Consider the following 18,192-nt stretch of genomic DNA (forward strand, 5'->3'; position numbering starts at 1 on the left):
GGGATTATAGTCACTAAGTTCCGAAGGAAACTCCATGCAGATTTTTACCACGCAGAGAACATACTAACAACATGATTTTACCAACGGCAATTGAACAATTCACCCCGCTTTTGTCTAACAACGATGGTTGGGTATAACGTTATAGGTCAACATACATTAGGCCCGCTGCTACTCAGCGTCGCTGGCTTCGCTATCGGACTCCTCCTCGCTGGCTTCATCTTCATCTTCGAGTTCCTCGTCATCCGAATCGAAAAGGTCGGACGAATCGTCAGCCGCCAGCATCACGAATGCTTTCAAGCAAGTGACCCGATTCCCCGTAGCATAGGTGTTCAACAGCCGGCCGACTTGGTTGACTTCAGGGGCCTTGTCGCTCTTGGAGCTAGAGTTCTTCTTGCCACCCTTTTTCTTTCCTACCAACTCAGAGCCGCGTAGCAGCCACACGCGGATCAAACCCTCGCTATTAGCAGTAACGACCAAGTAGTCGCTCTTGTTGGGCCCTGGCTGATCCTTCAAACTAAGAACCTCGAAATCCTTGACTCTGCCAGGGAACCCATTTGCTCTGCCACCGAGCTGGGCAACGACCTTGGCAAAAGGAATAGGAGATTCATCCCCCTCCGGTGCATTCTCAACCTCTTTGGTGGAATAGAAAATGACTCTGCCGTCTTCAGTCGATACGGCAAGCAGTTCATCACTATCCTCTGAAGAGGGATCAGAGCTGACATATGTCATCTGGTGAAGCTTACTGCGGGGACTGGGGAACACCCTGCAGATGGGAGTCGAGTCCTGTCGGGGTTAATCAGTTGGTGCCATCCTGTCAGGAGAAGCCATACCGCAAACTTACAATGCCAAATACAACAGCGCCCCATTCAAAAGCGACAGCAAATTCGTCTCCCGCGGAATTCCACACAATCCTCCTTCCTTCACCAGTGCTCCACTTTCCTTCCTTGACACTTTGTAGAATCTCCCGGTTGAAGCTCAAGACTCCAGCTTTCTTTCCAGTAACCAGATTCCACAATCTCATGCATTTCTCCCCCTTGCCAACGCTTAGCATGAGCTTCATACTCGGATGCACGGCGAAATCGTTGATTCCAGATGGGGAGCCTCCGGGAGGCGCGGTGTCACCACTTGGGCGGCCCTGGACTTTGGGGCGCGGGGCCTTGATGGTCGAAACGACGCTGAAGTCGCGCGTCTTGGTAACTGAGATGGTGTTGTCCTCGGCCGCAACCAGGATCTTTGAGCGCGAGGGAAAGCTGAGGGCGGAGATGGGAGCGGAGTGATGCATCAATGAACCCAATTCGCGGTTCTTGGGGTTTTCAAGAATCTTGTTGCCCGCGAGAGTCGGGACAGTAGGATACTCTTCGCTAAAAGCCACTGGAGCTGCAGATAACGAGTAGAGATTGACACGCTCATCGGTAGCACCGCTTGCCAGAATTACTTGGGGGGCTTCGTTGGAATCTGCCTTGGGCAATGGGGACAATGCGAGGCATCGAATTGCAGAGGTGTGGGCCTCGAAAAGGAAGTTGTCCACAAACTGAACCAGATTAGCGCTGCCGGAGGTCTCGGTGGTGGTGGCATTATCAGGCCTTGCGAAGGCATCAGGTGAAATAGCAGCAGTGAAGCCATGCAGCACACGTTCGTAGGAGCCGGTGACTATCTGCAGAGTGATCGCCGGAGAATCGGTAGCGGTGGCAGCAGGAGTCTGTTGACTAGTGGTTGATTTTGCGACCTTGGACACCTGCTTCGGAATTTGTTGGTCTTTGACCGTTTCCTCTCTCTTGCGTTTGACCATGATGAATGATGGGTAATATTGGGGCTTGATATGAGGAATCTGAAGGAAGTTTGGATGGGCAATCTGCGAGCGATCAGAAAGCGGGCAACTTTTTTTTCTGCCAGGCGTTATCACCGGGGAAGCTTGGCGGTGAATGAAGGTGGGCCCTGTTGTGGTTCTTAGTGGCCGCAGTTGCCTTTTCTCCAGAGCAAAAAACACCTTTTACTACTACGAAGTACGGGCACGACTCACGTATTAACGTTTTCTGGAGGCTGAAGGATGATATTGATCAGTATCAAATGAGTTTGGCTAGGTGGTAGCTGATGCTCTTCAACGCAAACAGATGATATTATACCCAGACTACCTGTACTTCACGATGAGTCCTCCTTAGCATATGACATTCCATTGACTCTTGGTCTAGCTGCGTTTTCACTGATATACATAGCATTGGCATAGAGCAGTCTACTCAGTCTAGTAAACAAGCAATCTGTAAGATGTCTGGGCTCTAAATTTCTGGCAAACTTTTCGGAATTCGAGCATTGTAGAGCATACGGAACATGTGCATGTCCAAAGAGGAATATGGATCATGGTTGAGAAGCCTTTCAATGAACTTGTATACTAGTAGTCAGTCAGTCATAGCTGACTCTTTGATCCCCCATATCAACTCAGCCCCATTCATATCTATTGGTACTGGCCAACTGACTCGGAGTCCCATCACCTATTTGCCTTCTTGACCCCAAAGAGTGTGCGGTAACCAGACCCCCAAGCCTTGGGCCTAGCAGGAAGCCCTAGAATGACTCATCTCAACTTACTCGCCACGACAGTGAAGACTGGTGCTGAGCCTCAAATAGGGTGATTTGAAGGAAGAGACCGAGAAATAGAAATGATCCAATGTTTCAGGATCCCGTACGACAACGTGGCTTGTAGATCCTCACCTTCTGTTCAAGACATTCATTCTGCTCCGGTGTGTCAGTGTAGACCTACCTTGAATACGCCAACGGCGAGCAGATACCAAGCGATTATATATCATAGAAAGGCTTGTGGTCCTAGTGCTGATGTGACGTTTGGCACCGTCAGACCATCTGTGACCAGGAATGATTTTAAAATTGACAGCTCCAAAGTACGAGTATCCGTCCGTCCAAGTAAAGGCCAGCCTGCATCAAAAACATAAATCGACTCGAATCTTGTGGAGTGGCTTTTTCTTTCTCTTTCCGTTCACGGAAGAACTCCTCCTCGTGTCTCGAGTGGTAAGTAGATCATAAATCGAATCGAAACTGTTGGTATCATGAAGAGAATATCACCGCTTTGGATGATTTTATATAAACCACTCGGTCGTTCTTTCTGCCACACATCAGAGTGATTATTGCACTATACCTCTTGTTGCTTATTAGTGCATTTTTTTCACATACAAAAACCACTTAGAAATAAAATTCCAGTACCGGGCAAGTCCACAAAGAGCTTGAATAGGTTCACCTGCGGCCAAGTACAACAATACTGTACAGAGTACAATGCAGTTCCTACCAACTCTTAAGTGGGAGTAAACAGGCAGTTCATAGAGATCACTATACTGGAATAGGACTAGTCTTATCAAGCAGAGCTACCTTAGTAAGGGGGTGAAATAGCCACAGGTTCTCAAGGTGATTTCCACGCACCATATCCATTCCGTTGTCACCCAGAGTTACTTTGTATGGTAAATCTCTTGTATCTGTTACCTTACCCTTGATTTGAATTTGCTGCTGTTCGCGGCATTCACTCAGCTTCTGTCTCCCTTCCTCCCATACATACCAGAACTTCCCTCACAGTTTCCTCCTCCCTCCCAACCCGTACCGTACCCGGCCCAGAAGTCCTCACCACCACCAACACTACCATTCACTCTCCCACCATACAAACCCCCCCCCGAAAAGACCCCAAAAATCCCTTCCGCGGTGAAATCTTCGCGTCGTATCTTTGGCATCAGCTCCCTTCACAACCACCACCATTTCATCCTTTCCGAGCGATTTTTTCCTTCTGGATGACTTCGCTCAATTGGTTTTTCCTAATTTTAGCGCGTTAATCGGATGCTGTGTTCCCCAAAATAGGCTCCATGCTCCGTGACGAGCTTCTCCGGTCTAAGAAAGATGAGATCGCGTACGTATTTGATACTACCCTCAGTTATCATTTTCAAGCGATTTATTATATTCCTACAAGCCTAGCGACTGGGATTTATCGCTCATTGATAATTATTTAGACGTTGTTTGTCGTCGCGGAAGCGCAAACTGAGCGAGCTCTACTTTGCGACCGTAGGCTTCGCGGGCGCGACCGGGAACGCTCCGGCGGACTCTCTATACCATCACAAGGAACAGGCGTTCCTCGATGCCAACGACCTGACCAGGTGAGACAATTCATACTCCATGCTGCTGCCATCTAATACATCTTTTTATTCTACCACTTTCTTTTTTTCTTTCTTTCTTTCTTTTTTTTCTTTTCATATTGCCTTCCCTTAAATGAAATTAGCATGTCATCCCATATTCGTCCTATGAAGTCTTGAAATGTGCAGTTTACCAGACGGCATGACCTATACACTAACCTTGAACAGAGGTCGTTACTTTGATGAAGCCACTCTTCCACAACTACCAGACTATGCAGCGGTCTTATCGCGAGAAAGCAAGAAGCCTACGGCTCATGTAGCGCCCGCACCGTCACTGCCAGTAGCACCTGCTGCGCGAACTCACGATGTCGCCAACCCGTTGCCCACAGCAGAGAAAGCTGCCACGCAGATTAAGCCAGTTGACGAAGAGCAGCATCCAAGACCGCAGCAGATCCCGGCACAGAAGCTACAGCAACCCGCGGGCGCATCGCTAGCTCCTGCTCAACTTGCGCCTGACTCCTCTTTGACAAAATTCCAGAGCCGTGATGAATCTTCAGAGACCAGAAAACTTGCGCCGGCCGCTCCGTCCCCAGTCGTAGATCAGACGACACATTCTGCAGCGCAAGGGAAGCAAGTCAGTAGCCAGGACACGGCATTGGCGGCGGCTGCGGTCGGGCTGGACCAGAAGCAGGCAAATGCCCTACAATTAGGTTCAATATCTAATGTGCCACCGGCCCAGAAGAAGCATGATTCACGTCCGTCGCTCACTCTGGGAAACGCCCCCAGAGTCCCGGAGCAGCCGCTCTCTCCTGTCTCGTCGGCCGGTCTATACTCAAACAACACACCCCCTCTACCGGTCACTGTATCGCCAGCTACAAGCCCCACAGAGCCGGTCAATACTGCTGCTGCTGCGAGACTTGCAAGCCCTAAAGATGAAGAGATTGCCACCCCTCTCCCCACATTGGTACCATCTACGCCTGATGAACAATTGCGGTTTGAGGAGGCGCAGTCACTTAAACAGACACTTGCTGCAAGCAAATCGCTGGGCGATAACTCGGTCAACGATACTGCGACGAGCCAAATTATTGAAGAAAGTACCGCCTCAACTCCTGCTGCTGGCACACAATTACCAACAGAGGCTCAAATACAGCCTTCAATAGTACCAGTAGAGTCGAAGGCGTCGCTGGAGGTAGTCGGACAGCCTGCTGAGCCTCAGCTCTCTGCCAAAGATTTGACTCAAGCTGGACCAAGCACCATGGTTCCCAGAGAAACAACATCAGTAAAGAAATCATCACCGCCTGCCAATGCAGCACCGACGGTTGAAAGAATGACAACGAGAGTTTCATCTGGAGCCATTCGACATAAATCAGTATCCGAGATCCTTGGGGAGTCACCCAAGCCATTCCCCCAGCCTGATAGGCAGAGCTCCGCCGAGAAGCCTACGGAGACGACAAAGGCCGGAGTTGAGGCCACTCCCCATTCCACGGCCAGGACCCGGTTCAAGGATCGCAAAGCACGGGAGAAAGAGAGGACTAAGTTGTCTGCGGTTGTATTCCCCAGACAACCGCAGCAGCAACAGTCTCAGGAGAAGAGCGAATCGATGGAAATCATTAAGCAGCATGCTGGTGACCTCGGCAAGCTTAATGAAGAGCAGGACTACCTCTTTACTTTGTTCCAGAGCCGAGCATATACACCTCCTCGTGGGACAAGTCTCAGCACACTCATTGCTTCTGCTCATAAAACCCTGACAACGTCAAACCACCTCCTCGACTACCAGGAACAGATGGATTGTCGCACGTTGCGTCGGATATATTCTCTACAAAATGCGAACAGGTGGCCCTTGCGTCAACTGAAGCGATCGGTGGAACCTCCAAGACAAGGGACTCATTTGGATGTGCTGCTGAATCACGTGAAGTGGATGCGCACTGATTTCCGAGAGGAACGAAAATGGAAAATCGCCGCAGCGAAGAGTTGCGCAGACTGGTGTGCGGAGTTTGTCAATAGTGATGTAGAGCACCGTTCCCTGCTTCGCATACAGGCCAAGATTCCTCCCGTGAACAAGGCTGTGGAAGTGGAGGCCAAGCCCAGTTTGATATCGCCCCCCGAAGAAGAGACGGTTGACGAGGTGATGATCATTTCTCAACCTACCCCAGATCTGGTTCCTTCTACCGAAGAAGATTCCGCGAGCGAAGGCTTCAGTGATGAACCTCGCCTTTTAATGGGCGATACAGTCGCTCCGGCAGCCATCTTCTCCTTAGGCACAGATGAGTTCACATTCTCATTGGATATGACTCCCGCGGCCCAGAAGCTTCTGGACGAGCTACCCATTTATTCTCCCATCACAATTAAGCCCGAAGTGGACTTCCCAGTCTTCAAAGAATCTCCTGACACGGTATGGAAAACTGACATTCTTCCCGTGTCGAAATACGCGCTTGGCAAAGTTACATTTCACGACGACGAACCGGCTCGGAAGCGTAGTCGATATGATTACTCCCAATATCGGTCTGATCTCGACCACGGCTCGCTGGAACTTCCTCCGGAGCAGACAAATGTCGCACTTTTTCGCATGGAGAACAGGCACATCCGTGATAGAATCCACCCTGGCCATTCCTTTAGACCCCCTACCGAGCATCCTATGCCCACGGTCGGTTTCTTTGAGTCAAGACAATCCTCTCAGTGGACCTATGCTGAAGACGATGAGCTCCGTCGGCTAGTGAAAGAGTATTCCTACAACTGGTCACTCATTTCCAACTGCTTGAGCCCATCCTCGCAGTTCACATCTGGCGCAGAGAGGCGAACACCTTGGGAATGCTTTGAGCGTTGGATCGGCTTAGAAGGATTACCTGCTGACATGTCTAAAACCCAATATTTCCGAGCCTACCACCAACGGCTCGAATCGGCACAGCGCACGGTGATAGCACAACAACAGGCGGCCCAGCAACAGCAGCAGCAGCAGCAACAGCAGCAGCAGCAGCAGCAACAACAGCAACAGCAGCAGCAGCAGCAGCAGCAGCAGCAGCAACAACAACAACCGCAACAACCGCAACAACCGCAGCAGCAGCAAGGTAGTAATACCAACACCAACTCGCAGTCACTGCCTCCAATACGGCGGAGAACTACACAGCCGGTTCGAGTGGACCGAAGAAGATCTTCTAAACATCTGGCGTTGCTCGATGCTATGCGGAAACTGGCTAAGAAGAGAGAAACCATGCTTCAGAAGCAGCAACATGGTAAGTCACTCGCTCACGAGTGTGCCTAGTACTCTACTGATGACTATCTCCATAGCATCTCATCTAGCCTCGTTGCGGAAGGTGAATGAAGCCAATCAACCAAAGCCTCCAATTTCATCGCCTGCTGAATTTAGCCGACTCAAATATGAACGTGAAATGAAGCTCCAGGAGAGACAGGAACAATATCGGCAACAGATGTTCGCTCAACAGAGAGTAAGTCCTGCTGTAACATGACTGTTATTACATGCTTGTCGCTCACATTCTATTCATCAGGCAAACATGGCCAACCAAGCAAATATGGCCGCTCAACGTGCTGGTCAAGTACCTAATCAGCAGCAGATAATGAATGCTCCGGGGCGAACTCCTAATGGTATGCCACACCCTGGGGCGCCCGCTATGGCGGCCAACACGCCAAACGGAATCTCCAACGGATTGCCAAATGGAATGCCAGCTGGGATGCCCCATGGTGTCGGTCCCAACCAAGCTCGACCTCATATGCAGGGTATGTCTGGTGGTACACCTGTTAATGGAGCCATGCCGCCCAACCCGATTGCAGTGAAGATGATGCAACAACAGCCCAGCATGCAGCACAATGCTGCTGCTCGTCCTGGGATGCCCATGCAGACTTCTCCAGATAACGCCCGCGTCATCCGCGAAGCCAACCGGCTACAAGAGCAACAGCGAATGCTGCAATCAAGGCAACAGCCACCGCCGCATCCTCATCAACAGCAGACCCAACCCCAGCAGCCCCAACAGCAATTCCACAGCCAGCAGCAATTCGTGCCACAAGGCTCTCATTCTCCGAACCTTAACATGCCGAATGTCAACGGGACCCCTAACAATCCAGCCATGATGGCTGCACTGCAGGCCTCCGGTGGAATGCAAAGCCCCAACTTTCACAATACCACTCCACAGGGCGTCTCGACGCCGTCCCCCCGGATGGGTCAGCCGAATCTGCTCTCTGGCAGTATGGTGCCTACAATCAGCAGCCTGCAAACCCAGATTCAACGAAGCAACCCAAACATGCCTCCAGAGCAAGTCACCAAGTTAGCTACGGATCGCTTACATCAGTTCCAGCAGCAGCGTATGACGCAGGTTGCCATGAGTAATGCAGCTGGCAACATCGGCGCTGTTCAGGCTAATTATCAAGTCTCGCATGATGCCAATTTCCAATCGCCCCAGGCTGCGATGAGTGGTGGGCCGGGAGTTCCAGTACAGGCTCAGGGCTTTTCGCCCATGATGCGTGTTCCCCAGCCAGCACAGCAAAACCGAGTTGCTGCTGTAGGAAGCTCTCCATCCATGAATGGCGCTGTTCCTCAACCCAGCCGCAGTGTTACTCCACAGACCCAGCGCAGTGGTAGCGTTCAAGCTGGTCCAGTGCCGGGCGCTGCGAATAAGAGTCCCAACCCTCCTCAGGCTCAGACGGCAACTAGCTGAAGTTGTCGAACAGATTAGGCTACTAGACCAATCTCTGATATCTTGTCTCTTCTACTCTTCCGCTGTACATATTTATCCCCCCTTCTTACTACCTTTTATTCTACCTTTCCGTGTTACTCCTTGGACCATTTCCGCCATGAAACCAGCCTTTTGATGGCACAGACTTCCCTTAGCCTCACATGAACCCTTCTCGCCTTCCCCGACTCACTTTCTACCTTCACCCTCTTCCTTCAGCTTACTCACCCGCTATTGTTACCCCTTCTTTTTCTTTCTCCATCATCTGCGACTTCTCACGCTATTGAGGTTCGGCTTGCACTTGAACGTTCCGGGGGACTTATTGTGTCAATTCTCTCTGCGCTTTTGTACTACATGTATTGATAGGACGGATACAAAAGGATGGCGCCGAGGATACAACTTGGAAGGCCAATTGGAATGGGATGGGCTCGAAAGATATAATGAACCGCACGACTGTATGATTACTGCTTACTTTGTTAACGCAATATATCCACGTATACAAGGTTTTCCTCCATCGGGGCCGCTTTAAGACACCCATCCAAGGTTTTCTGCAAGAATACATACTCCATGGGCGGTTGTTGATTCAAATCCCTGTAAGCGCGCGTTTAGCCCCGCGTCTCTAATTTTGCCACCGCCTCGGCGATGCTTATTACGCAAGTGAGCTTTCAATGAGTGGTAACTTTCGCATACACAAAACCGCAGACCTACACCTTGCATACAAACGAGTTCCACGGATATAGGAGAGGGCGCAGTCATACCCTTCCTCCAGCTCAGCGCATGCTTGAATAAATCGCCTCAAATGGAGTGATCGGTGGACCTTTGAATCAATCCAGAATCACAACCCCAAGATCACCTCTCACTCATCCAGCTTCAATTCATTTCAGTAGCCAGAACTTGAAGAAAAGAGAAAAGAGAGAAAACACAATGTCCTCATCCAACGGCCCACAAAGCAGTGGCGATCCCAGCACAGCAAAAAAGCCCTTCTCCCTTTCACTAGGCAAAGGAGGAGGCGGAGGCAGCGGAACAACAACTCTCAACTTCAAGTCCGCCACTACCAAACCGACTGACTCTTCCTCAGCCGCTCGTTCCCTACCCCTCGCCGCGCGCGGGCGCCGCCCCCCTCGGCAGCTTCACGATGATGACGAGGACTCGGAGGATGAAACCAGCCGCGCCCCCGCCCACGAGGAAGTCACGGGCTTTGACACGGCCACAGGAGCCGCGATCTCCGCCGCCGACGCCGCCGCGAAACAGCCGCTCGTGATCCCCGTCGCTAGTAACAATAATTGGCGCGACCGGCCAGGCGCGCGGCCGCGTGGGACGAAGAATCTGTTGCCCAAGGAGGTGCAGGCGCTGCAGGAGGCGCAGCGGCGTGGCGAGGTCGCTGGGGGCGCGGCGATGGAGACAGAGGGGCCTAGTGTGGTCTACGGGTTGAGCTTTGCGGCAAAGAATCCGGAGGAGGATGGAAAGCAGGATCAAAATGGCGATGGAGATAGGGGGATGGAGGACGCTGGAGGGGTGGTGGGCGGTGGTGACGAGAAGAAGGATATATCGGAGGAGCAGAAGAAGACGACAAAGCCGATGACGCAGGATGAGGTTGCGTTGCAGGCGCTGATTCGAGAGAGCAAGGGTGAGACAGCGGAAAGGGGTCGGTCGGATCTGGTGATCCAGGCTACTGCTCCGGCTTCGGATGAGCCGCCGCTGCGCTACGATGAGACGAGCTCGTTCCGGGCGGATATCGCCTCGAGGCCGGAGTCGGCGACGCTGGACCAATATAATGCGATTCCCGTGGAGGAGTTTGGCGCGGCGTTGCTGAGGGGAATGGGTTGGAAGGAGGGGCAGGCGGTTGGGAAGGGCAAGTATGGCGGTGCTGCTGCCGCCGCCGCGCAGGGCAACAAGGCGCGGGTCCCGGAGCGCAGACCTGGGTTCTTGGGCATTGGAGCCAAGGATGTTTCGGGGGGTAAAGGCGCGGAGGCTGAACTGGGAGCCTGGGGCAAGGCTGCGATGCGCAAAGGATCGAGGAAGGCCGGGCAGGAAGGGGGTGCGAATACGGAGGGTGTCTACATGCCTGTCATGATGCGGAATACGAAGACGGGCGAGTTCATCACGGAGGAGGAATTGTCCTCCCTGAAGAAGGAAGCGAAAAAGAAGGATGAGGACGATGATTGGAAGGCGAGGCGGGATCGCAACTTGGAGAGGAGCGGGCGCGATCGAGATGACCGGCTCAGAGAAAGTGATCGCGACTCTCGACGACGAGATTACGATGGAAGATCCAGCAACGGGTCGTCGAGGAGAGATCGGAGTCGTTCGTCAAGCGATCGACAATCAAGAAGACGCAGGTACGACGATGGCGGCAGTGACAGTCGCGATGATCGCTATTACCGAGAGCGAGACAGAGATCGTGACTCTCGTCGAGATCGAGAGAGGAATCGAGACAACAGGGACAGGGACAGTGACAGAGACAAAGACAGAGACAGAGATAGCGACCGGGACAGAGAGCGCGAAAGAGACGGTGGCAGGAGTCACCGATCTCGAGACGATGATCGCTACAGTTCGAGGCACTCCTCGAATACTTCCAGCAGGCACCGTGATCGTGATCGCGATCGAGACCGCGATAGTGACCGCGACTCGCATCGGAGACGAAGATATGACGGCCGGTAGCGTGACTTAGAAAGGATTAGAGATTGCCCACATGTATAGTCGGAAATGGCTTTTTTCTCCCTACAGATATCGCATTATCACCTAGACGAACATAACTTTTTACAACGCGGTATTCCTCCCAACCAGAATCATCGAGCAAGACAGCAGGACTCCGCTCACAGCGCCAATATCTCCAAAAATAACAGATGATCTTTTGTCTATCTATACATGTTCTCATTCATGGCTGGAATCCAGTTTAGATCCATGGGCCTGTCTTCATGATCCCAACATGACGACATCCTTCTCGGACTCAGGCACATTGTCCTCCAAAGAGTTGGCGAAGAAGTCATATGTGCTCGCAGCACCCAACCCACCCAAGCCCACACCACCATCCATCTCTGCTAGCACCCACTCCACAAGGTAACTCTCGTCAGAGAGTTCCTCAATTCGCCGGTAGTGGCGGTCTGTGTAGGCAGCCAGAGCCTGCAGGATTTCCTTCAATCCTGCACTAGTGCGACTGTCGCTGCGTCGCTTAGCCCTGCCTGATGTTGCGAGCTCAACGAACGTTGATGCAGGGTAAGACCGGAACAGAGCGAACAGGATGCGTTGTGCGACTCTGGCAGTGCGCGCATTGGTATTCCAGTCACGAACGCGGAGAAGAAGGGTGCGGAGATTGTCGGGATCAAGGGTCTGGAGGACCTCGTCAATTGAAGCGTTGCCAGTGAGACTGTTCTGATTCGCAATGTCCTTAGCCTCGGTTGAGGACGGGTCATCAGCAGCATCAATGGCGGAAGTGAAGAGGGAGAGAAGGCGTCCAGGGTGGTTCAACTGGAGCGCAAGTGTGATAGCTTCGCGATAAGCACCGGCGCGGATGTAGTTCTGTAACTGCTGGTCTTGTTCGATGCGAGCCGAATTGGCGTTCACTGCGGCCGTGTAGGTGGCAGAAGTGGTATCGGTCCAGAATGTGACTGTCGAGTCGGCAGAGCCAGAAACAAGACCATAAGGCGAAGAAGTCTTGAATGTGGTGGGAGATGCAACATCTTCGCGAGAGCCGGAGGGGGTCGGACTGGCCAACGCCCACACACGATCCTCATGGTTGTCAAGAGTAGTCTCGAGCTCGCCCGAGTAAGGGGACCAAATCTTGACCAAGCCATCGGCGGCGGCAGAGGCCACCAAAGGACGCATTTGTGCCGCTGTGTTCTGTGCCAGTGCAGATTCTTCCTCCTCGTCATCCTCTTGCTGGTGGGATAAATCTGAAGGCGGGAGCCAGATCACCTTAAGCACACTATTCGTGTGGCCTTCAAAGGTGAGAAGACAACTGTAATCCGATAGACTCCAAATCTTGATGGTCTTGTCACCCGAGCCCGTGGCGATTAAGCCTCTGTTGGTGCTAGTCCCGCTCTCGGAGTTGAGTATGGGAGTGCCTCGAGGGGCAAAACGTGCAGACCAAACACCTCGCTTGTGTCCACGCAGGACACCGACCGTGGTGCCATCCTCGGCTGCCCAGATCTTGACGGTGCGATCCTGGGAGGCAGATGCGAATAATGTCGCTGAGGGATTGACATCCAGAGCATTGATATCTTTTTCGTGCGCCTTGCGGGTGTAGATAGCCTTGGGGTGGTGGGGCTTGTCAGAGCTTAACGGAGGCAATTTCCCGAGATCCCAGCGCTTGATCGTCCGGTCTTGGGAGCCCGTGAGCAAGAACGCAGGGGGATGGTTCAAAGGATCGTTGTAGGCAGGAGTATTGGCGGGGGGTGGGACTCGGGGGAAACTGATAGCACCCAATGACTCGGCATGGCCGGTGAAGACCGCGAAGCAAGTATAGGATGAATTCTTAGGGTCTAGACGCCACAAACGTGCAGTATTATCCTTTGCACCAGTGACCAGCCAGTGACCGGACCAATCTACATCAACGCAGATAATGATGTCGTCATGGCCCTCAAGGTGCGTGATATCGGCACCAAAGTATCCTTCTCCGTCTGCAGATGGTCTGTCTTCAGATGGTCCCACCGACACAATGCGGATACTCTCCGTGTTTGTAGCCAGAGCCAGCATCGACCGGTCAGAACCAACATATGCGAGATCGATGATATCGTCGTCGTTGCCCGATATGCGCCGAATAATCGGTAAAGGATCCAAGGTTGTGCCTGGGTTATAGCTGGCCAAAGGCTCTAAAGAATAGAACCGGATAGTCTGGTCAGCATGCACTGTCAATGCGTAGGACATGCCGGGAGAATATTGAATTGCCACAACGGCCTCATATTCAGACGCAGGTTCTTGTTCGGCAGTGACCTCTCCTCCGCGATTGCAATCCCATACGCGCAAGCGACCGTTTTCGCCCGCAACTAGACACAATCCACTATCGGCGACGAAGCAGGAAGCCTCCACACTTTCGAGGACTGGAATGACCCTCCGCGTCTTGAATGTTCGCATGTCCCATACAATCACGGTTTTGTCGCGGCTGGCTGAAAGCAAGGCATTTTCTGACGGCGAATATGAAACGCTGCGCACAACCGAAACGTGAGACTCAAGCGATGCGATGGGCTTCCTCCTGTTCAAATCCCACACGCATACCTTACCCTCCTCATCTCCGGAGGCAAGTCGGAAAATTCCCGTTGAACTTCCCATTTCTTCATCTTCATCTGAGTCGTGCGACTGGTTCTTGTTCTTCCTCTTACTCGAGGACGATTTGTTCGTGACGTCTGGCGCCTGGAAAAAGCACAAGGCTGAGATGACACCTCCGTGGCCATGGAAGGTATGCGTGATATAACCGCCCCGGATGTCCCAGACCTTGATCGAGCCATCCGCAGCACCAGTCGCCAGTAGGGTACCTGTGGGATCAATTGCAGTCGTCACGACAGGTGCTGTGTGGGGCTTGAGACTTCTGAGTAGCTTCGCGTCGATCGTACGTGTGGACTCGTCAAGAGGTGTTAGAGAGTAGATTCGCATAGACATGGACCGTGAGCAGAGAACGACATGGGAGGCCGACGGAGAGACTAAGTATAGTCAGAAACACCAAACCACAGAACGATGATCATAAGCTGGGAGATTGCATACTGGCTAAGCTTGTGATAATCTCGCCATCCTAGATGTCTCTATGTCAGCGGGATGCAATAGAATAAAAGGTGAACGACTACTCACTCCTTCCAGACTAGCGACCTGATCTCCGGTCTCCAGATCCACCACGAGAGCATCTTCACTGATGCATGTCACCAGGAAGCGACCGCTGGCATCGAGCGCAGTGCTTCCTCCGGTGTAGATGGGACGAAGCGTGCGAGAAGCCTCGAAGGTCGTCTTCACCACAGCTTTAGACATAATCTGCGAAACTACAGATCCAAAAGGATCCACGTAAATCGGAGTTTATGCGGTTGCTGAATGCCATCCAACTCGCCGTCGCACCGAAACTTTTGATCTTTTTTCGATATGTTTGTCTTGTTTGTCTCTTTTGCTGGGGGGGGGGGCGCGCCCGATTCCTGCCGCCTTCCTTTTCGGGAATAATAGCCTGCCAAGGTTCCATTAGTCCCGCCCATCGATCATCAATTACTACTCGACATCATCATCATCATCAGCTTCCTCCATAACTACCTCCGGCAATCAAGAATAAAAACCTCCGTGGCGAATATGGCTTTGAGCGCACTCACCCTCGAGTAACAATAAGGCATTTATGCGATGGGGCGCCGAGCGTACCTGAATCGACTGGCTTTGGTATGCTTCACCTTCATGTTTCATTTCCATAGACAGTACTACAGAGCCTCACACAAGAGTCTATATCTTTCACTCTGGCATTCTACTCAAACTCACAATCATGTCTTCGACGTCCGATACACAGCGGTGGCAATGGTACAATAAATGTTCCCATATATAAGCTCTATTGAGCTCTTATCTAAACTGGTCTTTTTTTCATCACGTGGCGCTCTTTACCCTCATTGCAGTTATCCCAAAACATCTGCCTGATAACAATCTATTAACCCTCTTCAAGGGACGATCACCCTACGAGGCTCCTGATCGTCCCATAGGCTCTCCAGCGGAGCAGGAACCTGCTTGTCACAGGAGAATATCGGCTCTGCATGCTGATGACTATGTCCAACACTATGATGAGAGAGGTCATCCTATCAACCCAGAGTCTAAGTCTTTTGGCAGAGAGCTCAGACGAGCGAAAAATGACGTTCTATCCACAATGGGAATTGTTGTCAGTGAAGAAGGCAACATAGGCGGGCTCACCGAACAACAGAAGATGGAAATTATCGCGGCCGAGAATGACTATGGCCTGGTCATTGCTACTCTAGACCAAATTTCTGTCTTTCTCGGCTCGTGGTGGACCTCATCCCTGATGGGTCGCATATTGGTAATTATTTTTCGACTATGCGAAAGGAAGATGGCATGGAAGACCTTGTCCTGACTATTCTACAGACCTTCAAAAGTTACACGCAAATCCCACTACTCAGTATTATGCATCTAGAGCGCACAAGACATGGGATAATGGGTTTCTACTTTGCCGGTATTCCAGCTTGGGCAGTCTCAACATGCTTATCCTTTCTTCGACATCATCCCTTGGACCGCTTGATTGCGGCTTGCCAAGATTTATTTCCAAATGATAATGTGTTGTCGAGGCTCATCCGAGCCTCCCTGAACATGATACGCTCAGCGTAGGTAGATTGTACGGCCAATTTACCCTCCCTTGCTGACAGCGCATGTAGAACCCGAGGAAGTCTACTTATCCTGGCGATACAAACTTACATGTATTCCCTGTTGCAGTCGCTTCATCTCGTTCATCCTTACTCTTTACATGGGCTGAGGGCCATTCTACCCTTCGGAGAACATGCTTTGATGCAGCTTCCCATGCTACCAAAAGGCTACTCGTGGCGATCTTTCGCTGGGCTTCTAGCCAGTGTTTTGAGGACACCGTCGCTTCTCGTTTACCTATACGTGTATCTACGCCCAGTTGTAGAGATCAGACTCTATCGCTTGATTCGACGAAGACTTCCGAAGCCCACCTATGCAGACGAGCTCTCGGTGAAAGTGGCATGCGATAATGACCTTGTTGACTGGATGATGCCAGCACTTGGCCGTCGAGCTGATGAAGAAAACCGTCGCAGCAGCCTTTCTTTCATGGAAGACTTAGCTTACGAAGTCAATTTTTTCCGGTCCTGGATTCTCTCTTGGTTTGGCTTCAGGACACAACATACAGAATCATACTTAGAGCAGGCGCGAGAAGCGCACCGTCGCTTATCGCAAATAGAAGCAAGATCATCACGCGCACAGCAATCACGGGCCGAGCGGCAAACACGCGTTTCTCCACAGAACGAGCCTGGATTAGACACTGGGCGGGCTCAGCGGCCCAGCGCTCCTCGAGCTTCCACTACTGGCGGCACTTCAAATTCGGGGGCCATCTTCAGCGAGAGTCAAGTACTTCCCAATGAAGAGAATAGAATGTCTCAATCCCCGACAGAGATGAGCAGTGGTGACTATGCGGACATGGCGCCATTGCGACGGGCGATGGCCCTACCCTCAGAGGAGGACCAGAGTGAGAGAGCTATACCGGGAATCGAAGAGGCAGCCGACACCCAGATAATTTCGCGGCCGACTACGAGTCTCTCACACCACTCCTCGCCCGCTACCTCATCTTCAGCTTCGCCCCTGGTCCGTGCGTCGCTAATACACCAGAACTCCGATATTATCACCATGCAGTTGGAGGTTCTAGGAAGCCCTCATGCGCAGAACCTTGGTTCCGGGGAGCCAGCAGCAAGCAGCGAATTTGGCCAGCCACACACAGATGGGGAGCCGGTCAATAATCAGGCAATGCCAAATCTGCTTGATGACTTACTGGCCAATCAAGGCATGAATATAGCCACAGTGGTCAACTCAGATGCTCTGGACAGTGATGAACTCTCTAACATGACTCAGGGTATATCTTCAGAATCTGCAGATATAGCACCACTGTCTGCGACGCAAAATTCTCAAATACAAGCTCTGAGAGCAGGCTCGCGCTCTGTCGGGATCCCTGCACCTAATCATCAAACTGCATCACCAGATAGCACAGGGACGCTGAATCAAATCGCTGCGCATCAGCAGCTATCTGAACCAACTCCAAGGACTACCAACAATGTCAGCTCTGGAACACCTCAGCATACTTCCAATGAGAGGGCATCGCAAATTCCAACAGATGACCCTAGCCCTATCGCCCACCGAGTCACAATTCTTTCGTCCCTTCCCATCGATTCTCTAGCCTCTCATCTAGCTTCTATCATCACGACCTTGATGTTCATTCCCCTCGAATCAATATATCTTCGATCGCTTGCATCTTCATATTTAGCGAACACTGGCGCTCCCGCTGCTCAGCGATCAGATGTTTACAGCATGGGATTCTGGGCCGGAGATGGCTCTCAATCCAGTACGCTTATGTATTTCGGTAAAGTCGCCTTGATGATGGGGGTGCAGACAGCCGTGAATGCGAGTGCGTGGGGCATTATCTCTGGTGCTGCAATCAGAATTGGAAGGAGATTTTGTGGCTGGGGATCTTTATGAGTGGATAGCAAAATCTGTACAGTTCTGCCTAATTCTCAAAAAGGATCTGCTCGTATGTCTGGGAGCAGATTTGCTACCCAAGCTTTCGCATAAGCGGGTCTGCACTGGCACAGTCTGTAGCAGCCCTTGTAAATACAATTTTGTACTACAACTAAGCGCTCAATCAGGTGCGTTGACCCTGGGCGTTACCAGGACTGGAATGTCCTTGGTAATAACACGAATCAGTCGGTACA

At 51.8% G+C, this 18,192-nt stretch overlaps 6 protein-coding genes across 6 annotated transcripts; 4 read left to right on the forward strand and 2 right to left on the reverse strand.

The window, feature by feature from the left end:
* Positions 1-50: 50 nt before the first annotated feature.
* BP01DRAFT_336006 (putative 60S ribosome biogenesis protein Mak11) lies at positions 51-1,852 on the reverse strand. Its single transcript, XM_025573223.1, has 2 exons — positions 842-1,852; positions 51-783 (listed from the first exon to the last, which is right to left on the reverse strand). Exons 1-2 carry the CDS (start codon positions 1,787-1,789, stop codon positions 169-171), a joined length of 1,563 nt encoding a protein of 520 aa, XP_025433428.1. The 5' UTR covers positions 1,790-1,852; the 3' UTR covers positions 51-168.
* Positions 1,853-7,563: 5,711 nt separating this feature from the next.
* Positions 7,564-9,276, forward strand: eaf1 (MYB and HSA domain protein). The gene has a single exon (XM_025571112.1). The coding sequence runs from the start codon at positions 7,625-7,627 to the stop codon at positions 8,780-8,782; it is 1,158 nt and encodes a 385-aa protein (XP_025433429.1). The 5' UTR covers positions 7,564-7,624; the 3' UTR covers positions 8,783-9,276.
* Positions 9,277-9,488: 212 nt separating this feature from the next.
* Positions 9,489-11,465, forward strand: spp2 (spliceosome ATPase-activating subunit SPP2; the record flags this gene model as incomplete). Its single annotated transcript, XM_025577963.1, has 2 exons — positions 9,489-11,099; positions 11,152-11,465. Exons 1-2 carry the CDS (start codon positions 9,722-9,724, stop codon positions 11,463-11,465), a joined length of 1,692 nt encoding a protein of 563 aa, XP_025433430.1. The 5' UTR covers positions 9,489-9,721.
* A 33-nt stretch (positions 11,466-11,498) lies between these two features.
* On the reverse strand, positions 11,499-14,800 carry BP01DRAFT_354644 (U3 snoRNA-associated protein UTP13). Its single transcript, XM_025574488.1, has 3 exons — positions 14,576-14,800; positions 14,492-14,519; positions 11,499-14,430 (listed from the first exon to the last, which is right to left on the reverse strand). The coding sequence occupies exons 1-3, from the start codon at positions 14,747-14,749 to the stop codon at positions 11,711-11,713; spliced, it is 2,922 nt and encodes a 973-aa protein (XP_025433431.1). The 5' UTR covers positions 14,750-14,800; the 3' UTR covers positions 11,499-11,710.
* A 254-nt stretch (positions 14,801-15,054) lies between these two features.
* On the forward strand, positions 15,055-15,384 carry BP01DRAFT_354645 (uncharacterized protein). The gene has a single exon (XM_025574489.1). It carries the CDS (start codon positions 15,104-15,106, stop codon positions 15,281-15,283), a length of 180 nt encoding a protein of 59 aa, XP_025433432.1. The 5' UTR covers positions 15,055-15,103; the 3' UTR covers positions 15,284-15,384.
* A 227-nt stretch (positions 15,385-15,611) lies between these two features.
* Positions 15,612-17,959, forward strand: BP01DRAFT_380663 (uncharacterized protein; the record flags this gene model as incomplete). Its single annotated transcript, XM_025577235.1, has 3 exons — positions 15,612-15,779; positions 15,845-16,080; positions 16,132-17,959. The coding sequence occupies 3 exons, from the start codon at positions 15,612-15,614 to the stop codon at positions 17,957-17,959; spliced, it is 2,232 nt and encodes a 743-aa protein (XP_025433433.1).
* Positions 17,960-18,192: the final 233 nt, after the last annotated feature.

The sequence above is a fragment of the Aspergillus saccharolyticus genome, assembly GCF_003184585.1.
Source record: "Aspergillus saccharolyticus JOP 1030-1 unplaced genomic scaffold BP01scaffold_7, whole genome shotgun sequence".
NCBI classification, from domain to species: domain Eukaryota; kingdom Fungi; phylum Ascomycota; class Eurotiomycetes; order Eurotiales; family Aspergillaceae; genus Aspergillus; species Aspergillus saccharolyticus.

Coding starts and splice junctions, on each gene's coding strand:
- BP01DRAFT_336006 (XM_025573223.1), bottom strand. CDS start 1,789: ATGGTCAAACGCAAGAGAGAGGAAACGGTCAAAGACCAACAAATTCCG. Junction 784..841: donor GCGCTGTTGTATTTGGCATT/GTAAGTTTGCGG, acceptor TAACCCCGACAG/GACTCGACTCCCATCTGCAG.
- eaf1 (XM_025571112.1), top strand. CDS start 7,625: ATGGCCAACCAAGCAAATATGGCCGCTCAACGTGCTGGTCAAGTACCT.
- BP01DRAFT_354644 (XM_025574488.1), bottom strand. CDS start 14,749: ATGTCTAAAGCTGTGGTGAAGACGACCTTCGAGGCTTCTCGCACGCTT. Junction 14,520..14,575: donor AGGTCGCTAGTCTGGAAGGA/GTGAGTAGTCGT, acceptor AGAGACATCTAG/GATGGCGAGATTATCACAAG. Junction 14,431..14,491: donor GATTATCACAAGCTTAGCCA/GTATGCAATCTC, acceptor GACTATACTTAG/TCTCTCCGTCGGCCTCCCAT.
- BP01DRAFT_354645 (XM_025574489.1), top strand. CDS start 15,104: ATGGGGCGCCGAGCGTACCTGAATCGACTGGCTTTGGTATGCTTCACC.